At 41.4% G+C, this 11,659-nt stretch overlaps 1 protein-coding gene across 1 annotated transcript; it reads left to right on the top strand.

Moving 5' to 3' along the window:
- The first annotated feature begins 7,820 nt into the window (after window positions 1–7,820).
- Window positions 7,821–11,288, top strand: LOC135528362 (G-protein coupled receptor 4-like). Its single transcript, XM_064957392.1, has 3 exons — window positions 7,821–7,998; window positions 9,122–9,339; window positions 10,746–11,288. The coding sequence occupies exons 1-3, from the start codon at window positions 7,821–7,823 to the stop codon at window positions 11,286–11,288; spliced, it is 939 nt and encodes a 312-aa protein (XP_064813464.1).
- The last annotated feature ends 371 nt before the right edge of the window (window positions 11,289–11,659 follow it).

The following is an 11,659-nucleotide window of genomic DNA, read 5'->3' as shown; positions in this document are numbered from 1 at the left end:
CGTTTTGTAAAGTTTATTTTCAGATGATATTTCTAAGAGCACAACAGGCTGAGAAAGAGGAAACGGAAGGAAATGAACCGCCGTCTTTCATTGTCAAATGTTACAATACATATGTCATTACTCATTATCCCTCTAATTGTAATAAATTAGTACAAACAACCATGAAACCAAGCACCTTCATATAGGGCTAGTTCACTCAAATTACAAAATGAAGTATTGGATTCCTTCAAAGGTTTACATTTGAAGCAGGGGCCAGATAGACATACCTTGTACAGACAGTTTTTTTCTTTCTTACCCGGTAAGCAATGTAATTTAGTGAACTATCCATTTAATCATCATATTCCATATGCTTCAGTCATCATTGAATCATCATCACCCAGTGTTCAATTATGTTTTGCGGGATCTATTTACAGAGTTCAGCACTCGCAACACATCTGCATATTCCCCTAACGAGGTCTTAAGATCTCTGCCTAACAAGGCTTCTAATTGGTCCCTCAGTGTTTCAATTAAGAGGTTGAATTAATGAGCAGTTAAGTGGTTAATTAGCGGGTTATAAACAGGGCATTACCCAAGGCTATTGTTATACAAAGACTGAGGCCACACCTCAATACTCTTCATGGTTACTATAGAAACAGACTGGGGCTTCACCTCAATACTCTTCATGGTTACTAGAGAAACAGACTGGGGCTTCATCTCAATACTCTTCATGGTTACTAGAGAAACAGACTGGGGCTTCATCTCAATACTCTTTCCATGGTTACTAGAGAAACAGAAAGACGGGCTTCATCTCAATACTCTTTCCATGGTTACTAGAGAAACAGAAAGACGGGCTTCATCTCAATACTCTTTCCATGGTTACTAGAGAAACAGAAAGACGGGCTTCATCTCAATACTATTTCCATGGTTACTAGAGAAACAGAAAGACGGGCTTCATCTCAATACTATTTCCATGGTTACTAGAGAAACAAAAATACTGGGGCTTCATCTCAATACTCTTTCTATGGTTACTAGAGAAACAGAAAGGGGCTTCATCTCAATACTATTTCCATGGTTACTAGAGAAACAAAAAGACTGGGGCTTCATCTCAATACTATTTCCATGGTTACTAGAGAAACAAAAAGATGGTTAAGGATAGGATTGAGGGAGGGGAAGTTGATCCTAGATCTTTACCTAGGGGAAACTTCAACCAGGAGCATGGCTTCATTTCGATACTCTCATGGCTTCCTTTCTTTCAGTGCCCCAAACAGGTGAAAGGGCTTAAAAGACATGTCATCCTTTGACAACAAACATAATTTTTAAGGCAATATTATTAGGGTCTCTGTCATTAATGAACACATATCAAAACTTTTTGCAACTGAAAACTTAAGAAAGCGTTTCTTATTGGACAAGTTCATGATAGTCATTTTGTTTGTCCTCTTCCGTTTGGTGCTTAATAAACATGACACAGGTCTACCTCCCGATAACAACCCAGGATTGTAAAGAGACAGGATTTCTCTACACTTCTATCACAGTCTTAGGAAGGGAAGATGGCGTGTAACTCTGAGCAGCGGGGAAACGCTGACACGGCAGCCTGGGCAGTTTCCTGGTCCGGATGAGATAACACAGAGGCTGAATGAAACTGCTCATAGAGAGCACCGTGTAGACCACGCAGGTCAGTGGTGAGTAGGCCTGCAACGTTTTGATATAGAACCTTAACACAAAGTCAACCAGGGGTTGAATGTAGTGAATGCTAATCAACACAAAAACAGTCAGCATTTTTTAAAGGCCTGCTTTTTTGATTGGGTGGAGCTCCTGTCTGCCTGGACCTGATTGGGGCTCAATACTCTCGTTTCTTTGGACTGGTAACTAGAAGGTTGCAAAAACCCCCGAGCTGACAAGGTACAAATCTGTTGTTCTCCCCCTGAACAGGCAGTTAACCCACTGTTCCTAAGCCGTCATTGAAAATAAGAATTTGTTCTTAAACTGACTTGCCTGATTAAATAAAGGTCAAAAAAATGTTTTTTAAAGACTAATCTTCTGGCTCAGGGACTTAAGGACCAGTATGTTGCAGTTTGAGGTGATCACCATGGCAATGAGGAGGAGGCTCATGATGACCATCCACTTGCTTTAGGCATTCGCGAACTTCAGCGAGAGGCAGTATGAAGCGGCTAGGGAACGCGTCGAAACACACAGACAGATGAAACTTGGGCTTCTTGATTTTCAGAAAGAACAGTGGGTGAAACGCGGAGAGGTAGCTGTCCACACACAGACAACATAGCAACAGAGGCCCACTGAGGTCAGGTGATCAGGTCATTTCACATGCCATGGAATGTATTCATCTTTGGTGAAAGTTCCAATAGGGTGTAAAGAGAGAGAGACAGAGCGTGTGTGTGTCTCCTAGTGTGTGTGTGTTTACCCAGGAGGGAGCATAGAAACAGAGCGTGGCCTGGGAGACCCAGGACGGGAACCATGGCGACCGAGAGGAGGATGTACAGGATGTAATAGTCGAAGGCAACTTCTTCTGTGGTGTTGTAGGAGGAATGGCTGGAATTGAGGGTCAGGATGTCCATGGTGATGGTAGTGATAATGATGATGAGGACTTCTTATAATGCTGTCTCTGGGAGTAGAGATGGGTCAGGTTGTCCTTGGTGATGATGAGGACTCCTTATAATGCTGTCTCTGGGAGTAGAGATGGGTCAGGTTGTCCTTGGTGATGATGAGGACTCCTTATAATGCTGTCTCTGGGAGTAGAGATGGGTCAGGTTGTCCTTGGTGATGGTGGTGATGATGGTGATGAGGACTCCTTATAATATTGTCTCTGGGAGTAGAGATGGGTCAGGTTGTCCTCTGTGATGGTGATGATGATGATGGTGATGAGGACTCCTTATAATGCTGTCTCTGGGAGTAGAGATGGGAATAGGTTTTGATGAAATAGAGTTTGAGCAGGGCTGGAATTCAAATGACCCTCAAACAAATCAAATTGTATTGGTTACATACACATATTTAGCAGATGTCATGGCGGGTGTAGCTCCTGCTTGTGTTCCTCATGTTTAGTATGATGTAACTTCCAAACCTGGATAAAACATGTCATAATGTATATATATATATACAGTTGAAGTCCGAAGTTTACATACACTTAGGTTGGAGTCATTAAAACTCATTTTTCAACCACTCCACAAATTTCTTGTCAACGAACTATAGTTTTGGCAAGTTGGTTAGAACATTTACCTTGTGCATGACACAAGTCATTTTTCCAACCATTGTTTACAGATTATTTCACTTATAATTCTAATCCAGTGGGTCAGAAGTTTACATACACTGAGTTGACTGTGCCTTTAAACAGCTTGGAAAATTCCAGAAAATGATGTCATGGCTTTAGAAGCTTCTGATAGGCTAATTGAATTTTTTTGTGTCAATTGGAGGTGTACCTGTGGATGTATTTCAAGGCCTATCTTTAAACTCAGTGCCTCTTTGCTTGACATCATGGGAAAATCAAAAGAAATCAGCCAAGACCTCAGAAAAAAAATTGTAGACCTCCACAATTCTGGTTCCTCCTTGGGAGCAATTTCCAAATGTATGAAGGTACCACGTTCATTTGTACAAACAATAGTACGCACGTATAAACACCATGGGACCACGCAGCCTTCATACCGCTCAGGAAGGAGACTCGTTCTGTCTCCTAGATATGTACATACTTTGGTGCGAAAGGTGCAAATCAATCCCAGAACAACATCAAAGGACCTTGTGAAGATGCTGGAGGAAACGGGTACAAAAGTATCTATATCCACAGTAAAACGAGTCCTATATCGACATAACCTGAAAGGCCGCTTAGCAAGGAAGAAGCCACTGCTCAGAAACCACCATAAAAAGCCAGACTATGGTTTGCAACTGGACATGGGGACAAAGATCATACTTTTTGGAGAAATGTCCTCTTGTTTAATGAAACAAAAATAGAACTGTTTGGCCATAATGACCATTGTTATGTTTGGAGGAAAAAGTGGGAGGCTTGCAAGCCAAATAACACCATCCCAACCGTGAAGCACGGGGGTGGCAACATCATGTTGTGGGGCTGCTTTGCTGCAGGGGGACTGGTGCACTTCACAATATAGATGGCATCATGAGGATGGAAAATTATTTGGATATATTGACGCAACATCTCAAGGCATCAGTCAGGAAGTTAAAGCTTGGTCGCAAATGGGTCTTCCAAATGGACAATGACCCCAAGCATACTTCCAAAGTTGTGGCAAAATGGCTTAAGGACAACAGACTCAAGGTATTGAATTGGCCATCACAAAGCCCTGACCTCAATCCTATAGAAAATGTGTGGGCAGAACTGAAAAAGCTTTTGTGAGCAAGGAGGCCTTGAAACCTGACTCAGTTACACCAGCTCTGTCAGGAGGAATGGGACAAAATCCACTCAACTCAACTGACCCAAGTTAAACAATTTAAAGGCAATGATACCAAATACTAATTTACTGTATGTAAACTTCTGACCCACTGGGAATGTGATGAAAAAAATAAAAGCTGAAATAAATAATTCTCTCTACTATTTTTCTGACATTTCACATTCCTAAAATGAAGTGGTGATCCTAACTGACCTAAAACAGGGAATTTCTACTAGGATTAAATGTCAGGAATGGTGAAAAACATTTAAATGTATTCTGCAAAGGTGTATGTAAACGTATGACTTCAACTGTATATATATATATATATATATATATATATATATATACAGTACCTGTCCAAATTTTGGACACACCTATATTGTAAAAATAATAGTGAAGTGATTTTACATGGTAGAGTAATAGTGAAGGCATTAAAACTATGAAATAACACATATGGAATCATGTAGTAACCAAATAATTCCACCATAATTTGCAAATAAATTCATTAAAAATCCTACAATGTGATTTTCTGGATTTTTTCTCTCATTTTGTCTGTCATAGTTGAAGTGTACCTATGATGAAAATTACAGGCCTCTCTCATCTTTATAAGTGGGAGAACTTGCACAATTGGTGGCTGACTAAATACTTTTTTGCCCCACTGTATATATATATATATATAAATTTATATATATATATAAATATATCGTCAAACCTTTTAAAAAATATAGATTTTTACAAATATATTTTATACTACCCACCACTGCGACTTGTATGCTCTAGTCGGCTGGCCCTCGCTACATATTCGTCGCAAGACCCACTGGCTCCAGGTCGTCTACAAGGCCATGCTAGGTAAAGCTCCGCCTTATCTCAGTTCACTGGTCACGATGGCAACACCCATCCGTAGCACGCGCTCCAGCAGGTGTTTCTCACTGATCATCCCTAAAGCCAACACCTCATTCGGCCGCCTTTCGTTCCAGTACTCTGCTGCCTGTGACTGGAACGAATTGCAAAAATCGCTGAAGTTGGAGACCTTTATCTCCCTCACCAACTTTAAACATCAGCTATCTGAGCAGCTAACCGATCGCTGCAGCTGTACATAATCTATTGGTAAATAGCCCACCCATTTTCACCTACCTCATCCCCACAGTTTTTATTTATTTACTTTTCTGCTCTTTTGCACACCAATATCTCTACCTGTACATGATCATTTATCAATCCAGTGTTAATCTGCAATATTGTAATTATTCGCCTACTTCCTCATGCCTTTTGCACACATTGTATATAGACTCCCCTTTTTTTCTACTGTGTTATTGACTTGTTAATTGTTTACTCCATGTGTAACTCTGTGTTGTCTGTTCACACTGCTATGCTTTATCTTGGCCAGGTCGCAGTTGTAAATGAGAACTTGTTCTCAACTAGCCTACCTGGTTAAATAAAGGTGAAATAAAAAAATAAAAATAAAACTGGGCACAAGGGAGGGTAGTACGTTTTCCCCTGGTTTACATCTGCTCATCTCCTTGTATTTTCTTTATAAACAATGGGTTGACTTACTTTTGATATTAACCTAATAAAGTTTAGAAACGTTTGTAAAGGTTTGCTATGGTGTGGCTATTATAAAGCTTTAGCTTCTGCAGGTCAATTTGAGGTGAGGAAGACTGTATGCACGTCGGTGTCATAGCATGCCACGGCATATCTCTATCTCTCTGAGTTAGACCTCAGCTTCTCTTACCTTTGTATAGGCTATATACAGCATGTGTGTGTGTGTGTGTGTGTGTGTGTGTGTGACTTGTTGAGAAGTAAATGCCCTAAAGGCATCATTCCTCTGCTAACCTGTGTCTACCCTACAAGACATCCTGAGCCTTGTCTGCAAGATCTTGCGTTGTATTTCTCATGTCTCTGGCGCTACTGTTGACTTGCATCACCTGTTGACAGTGTGGAGGGCCTTGTCTACTTGGCCCTCTAAGTTGCATCAGAGAGAGAACATATTACATTGTAAGACAGCCAAGACGCGTCCCTACTCACTATATAGTCCACTAGTTTTGACCAGAGCCATTTGGCCCTATGTAGGGAATAGGGTGCCATTTCGGACACAGGCTTAGTGTATGGACACCATGTCGTTCATCACATCTATCCAACTCTACACCCCACCCCTACCTTTGAGTCATTTCCCGAAACATAATCACGATACCCCTTTCATAGGCACCGCCCATCCTGTTCAGTGCCATCAACCAATCACAACCTTCCGTTGCGGCTGCGCCAAAGAGGGGCCATAATGTTTTGGTTGTCGAGGTTCCCCAGATTGGTCGTATCCATAAGTGTCATCCTCCTACTCTCTCTCCCTCCCTACCTTTCTCTCTCCCAGGAGACTGTCTTTATTAAGCATTGGCCCCTGTGAGACGGTGCCATATGGAGTAAGGGTCTGGTTTGGCATACAGCTTGGCTTTTGGGGGCCAACAGAGAGATAGAGAGCTCTGCTACGGACGATAGTGAAGAGCTGTGGCTTTGCTACTTGGAGTCAGTTGGCGTGCTCGACTCGATAGTTTGTAATCAACAGTCATTGAGTCCAGGGTTAACTAGACATATAGATTGGAAACGGAAAACACACACTCACTGAAATTGTTTGTTCTATTGAGGGACTGAGACGGAAGGAAAAGTGTGGAGGAGGACCAGTGAAATAGTTTGTTCTACTGAGGGATTGAGACTGAAGGAAAAGATTGGAGGAGGACCAGTGAAATAGTTTGTTCTACTGAGGGATTGAGACTGAAGGAGAAGATTGGAGGAGGACCAGTGAAATAGTTTGTTCTACTGAGGGATTGAGACTGAAGGAGAAGATTGGAGGAGGACCAGTGAAATAGTTTGTTCTACTGAGGGATTGAGACTGAAGGAGAGTGGAAGAGGACCAGTAGAGGGACATATCATCTCTGTTGAGGTAGGTGAGACTTTGACTTTTTACTGTATTTGATAGCAATTTGTCAGTTTTATAAGTCATAATATTGCTCAGAAGAAATGTAAGTGGCTATCTATTCGATTTGAACCAGTAATGCATTATAACAGATTTTTTAAGCATCAATTTTAATAGGTGGATCAAGCGCAGTGAAATTATATGTGATTTTTTGACGTCAGCCAACAATATGGAGTGATTTTTGTGGCAATTTATTTTGGTATGAAAATCCATTCATACAATAAACTGAACAGATCTGTAAATCACATAAAATACTTTTTATGACAACATGCAAAAGTTAATGTAGTGGAATATAATAGCTTGATGATAGCAGGCAGCAGGTCAAAGTCTGTTGGTCCTCAACTCTGTCATACACAATACAGATAAAATGATATACACTACAATTATATACAGCTATACAGTATATATTATATGCAATTATACCTTTGTAACTCATTGTTCCCTTTTCCCCCTGTTTAGATCCAAATCTCTTCTCCACTTTGACCCCAGCTTCCATGGCGATGATTGCTAACTCCACGGGGATGACCTCCAATGACCTCTCCCTGAACTCAACGTCGACCCTTAGTCCGGAACCTTGGACCCCGCCTCCTTGGTACCAATTCCACGTCTGCTCCGTGGCCCCTTACGGATTCATCTTCTACTTTGGAGTCAAAGTCTTCAACCTGGCCATAGGTGTAGTAGCATGATATACTACATTACCCACAATGCTGTGGTAGTAGGTGTCGTAGAATGATATACTCCATTAAACATAATGCTCTGGTTGTAGTTGTAGTAGGACAATGTATTACATTACCCATAATGCTCTGGTAGTAGGTGTAGTAGAATGTTGTTTATGATGAAAATGAAAATGTTACAGTTTGACACTTTCACGTAGTTGGAGTAATGACATGTTCAACTACTTAAGACATTGGCTGGAATCTAGGTTGTGCCTTTAGATTTAGCAAAAATTAACAACTAATATGACTTCTCATATCCCAAACCCTGGCCTGATCTGCTTGGTCTGCTTCCCGGAAGTCTTTCAATCTTTCGCCTTTTGGTTGAGAAACTATGTGGCAGCATGATGTACTACAGTACCTATAATGCTGTGGTAGTAAATGTAGTAGCATGATGTACTACAGTACCCATAATGCTGTGGTAATAGGTGGAGTAGCATGATGTACTTCAGTACCCATAATGCTGTGGTAATAGGTGGAGTAGCATGATGTACTTCAGTACCCATAATGATGTGGTAATAGGTGGAGTAGCATGATGTACTTCAGTACCCATAATGCTGTGGTAGTAAGTGTAGTAGCATGATGTACTACAGTACCCATAATGCTGTGGTAATAGGTGGAGTAGCATGATGTACTTCAGTACCCATAATGATGTGGTAATAGGTGGAGTAGCATGATGGACTACAGTACCCATAATGCTGTGGTAATAGGTGGAGTAGCATGATGTACTTCAGTACCCATAATGATGTGGTAGTAAGTGAAGTAGCGTGATATACTACAGTACCCATAATGCTGTGGTAGTAGGTGGAGTAACATGATGGATCTTTTCACCAGAACCCTATGAAGTAGTGCTCTGTATAGAGGGCTCTGATCAAAAGTAGTGCACTATACAGGGAATAGGGGAAGTAGGACACTATATAGGGAATGGGTGCCATTTTGGACTCAGCCTTGGTAAAGATATTCCTGTCACTAACACAGTGGTGTCCCTACTGTCTATGGGGTCTGGTCAAAAGTAGTGCACGACATAGGGAATAGGGTGCCATTTGGGATGCAACCTAACACAGTCCTTATTGATGCAACAGGCACACCCTGCAATATACTGGTCCTGTGGCAGATCTCCAGCAGGAAAAGTGACTCATCCACATCTGACATCTTCATCTTTAATCTGGCTTTAATGGACACCTACTTCTGCCTCATGGGGCCCATAGACATGGTCAACAGGCTGGTCCTGGACCACCAAGGCATCTGGTACTTCCAACGCTTTGCCTACGGGGTCAAAGACACAGGACCCCTCTTCCTGGTGGGTAGATAATAAGCCCTAGGTAGTTATGTTATATAGACCTGGGTTATGTTAGAATCTGGGTTATGTTATAATCTGGATTATGTTATCTTGTCCTGGGTTAAATTATAATGTGGGCTATGTTATATAGACCTGGGTTATGTTATAATCTGGGTTATGTTATATAGACCTGGGATATGTTATAATCTGGGTTATGTTATAATCTGGGTTATGTTATATAGACCTGGGACATGTTATAATCTGGGTTATGTTATAATCTGGGTTATGTTATATAGACCTGGGATATGTTATAATCTCCGTTACGTTCTAATCTTAGTTATGTTATATAGACCTGGGTTATATTATATTGTGGGTTATGTTATAATCTGGGTTATGTTATATAGACCTGGGTTATATTATAATTTGGGTTATGATATAATCTGGGTTGTGTTATAATCTGTGGTTATGTTATATGGACCTGGGTTATATTATACTGTGGGTTATGTTATATAGACCTGGGTTATATTATACTGTGGGTTATGTTATATAGACCTGGGTTATATTATAGTATGGGCTGTTTAAACCTGGATGGTTCATCCAATGCTTTGCCTACGGGGTCAAATCACCGCACTGCTATTCTTGGTGGGTAGAAAATCTAAAATCTAAACATGACTGTGTAGATATGAAAAGATTGGTTTGTGAATTAAATTACCTTACAACTGTAGATGTTGATGAGGGAACTTGTGACATTAGGGTCTCTAAAATACATTGTATGGAACATTATATATTTTTTCTTGGTGTAACGGCTTTCTTCTGTGGACGAAGGAGAGGACCAAAGCGCAGTGTGGTTAGTGTTCATCATGTTTAATAAAGACAATAACCGTGAACACTACAAAATAACAAATGTGACAAAACAACAAACTAATTCTGTCTGGTGCAGACACACAAAGACAGAGACAACCACCCACAAAACCCAACACAAAACAGGCTACCTAAATACGGTTCCCAATCAGAGACAATGACTAACACCTGCCTCTGATTGAGAACCATATCAGGCCAAACATAGAAACGGGAAAACTAGACACACAACATAGAATGCCCACTCAGCTCACGTCCTGACCAACACTAAAACATATAATAATCTGCGTCAGGTCGCCTAGCAGTTAAGATCAATGGACCAGTAACCAAAAGGTCGCTGGTTTGAATCCTTGAGCAGACTAGGTGAAAAATCTGTCAGTGTCCTTGAGCAAGGCACTTAACCCTAAATTATCCTGCAAGTCTCTCTGGATAAGAGCATCTGCTAAATTACTCAAAATTAAATGTTATAATCTGGGTCATGTTATAATCAGAATTATGTTATAATCTGGGTTATATATTAATCTTGGTTATATTATAATCTGAGTTATATTCCATCTCTCTCCTCCTAGGTGTGTATCTGTCTGGACCGCTACGTGGCCGTGGTCCATCCGGTGCTGTTCACCGGTATCCGTGACAACAAGATCCGCGTTGGTGTCTCCGTGGTAACCTGGGCCCTCATCCTGGCCTACAGCCTCACAAAGAGCATCCTGGGAGTTATGTCTGTCAACGAGGTGTTCAGCGGCCTCATCCTCTTCGCCTTCGCCCTCATGATCTACTGTAACCTCTCCATCATATGGGTCCTACGCCGCTCCGTAGCCGGGAAGGAGGTGATGCACCCCGTGAAGAAGAAGGCCTTCAAAATGGTGCTGGTCATCTTGGGTATAATCTTCGTCAACTACCTTCCTCCTGTGGCTCTTGTTCCGTTCTTCTCCTACTACACGTTTGTCCAGTTCCGCTGTCAGGTGACTATCAGTGTGTTCGCCATCATGGATCTGAGTTGTAGTATGGAGCCACTTCTGTATATTACCAAGATGGACAGGCCTGCGTGTGTACCTGGCTGGTGCTGTGCGGGGGAGAGCTCGGCCAAGAAACCCTACGAGGTTAAAGTGTGATGGGGCTCATCACTATCCTGCCAAGTTACAAAGTCAGAAGGCCCAATCATTTCTACAATTCCTCTTCTTAAACTCTGATTTTAAACCTTAACTTTAACCAAACCTTAACCACACTGGTAACCGTATGCCTAACCCTAACCTTAAATTAAGACCAAAAATAACATTTCTGTTGGCAAGACATTTTTACACGATAAAGCCAATTCTGACTTTGCAGCTTGGCCATCTACTGGGAACCATGTGATGAGGGAGAGAAGAAGAGGCTGGTGGGTGGAGCTATACGAGGATGGGTTCATTGTAATGGCTGGAATGGAATAAATGGAATGGACCATGTGTTTCATGTGCGTGATTCTGTTCCATTTATTCTATTCCAA

The sequence above is a fragment of the Oncorhynchus masou genome, chromosome 5 (assembly GCF_036934945.1).
Source record: "Oncorhynchus masou masou isolate Uvic2021 chromosome 5, UVic_Omas_1.1, whole genome shotgun sequence".
NCBI lineage: Eukaryota > Metazoa > Chordata > Actinopteri > Salmoniformes > Salmonidae > Oncorhynchus > Oncorhynchus masou.
The sequence above is the reverse complement of the archived record's forward strand: the minus strand, read 5'-3'. Positions and strand labels throughout refer to the sequence as shown.

Excerpts from the sequence above, each read along its gene's own strand:
- LOC135528362 (XM_064957392.1), top strand. The coding sequence starts at position 7,821 with ATGGCGATGATTGCTAACTCCACGGGGATGACCTCCAATGACCTCTCC. Across the intron at positions 7,999-9,121 it reads AGTCTTCAACCTGGCCATAG|GCACACCCTGCAATATACTG; the intron begins GTGTAGTAGCAT and ends TTGATGCAACAG. Across the intron at positions 9,340-10,745 it reads ACACAGGACCCCTCTTCCTG|GTGTGTATCTGTCTGGACCG; the intron begins GTGGGTAGATAA and ends CTCTCCTCCTAG.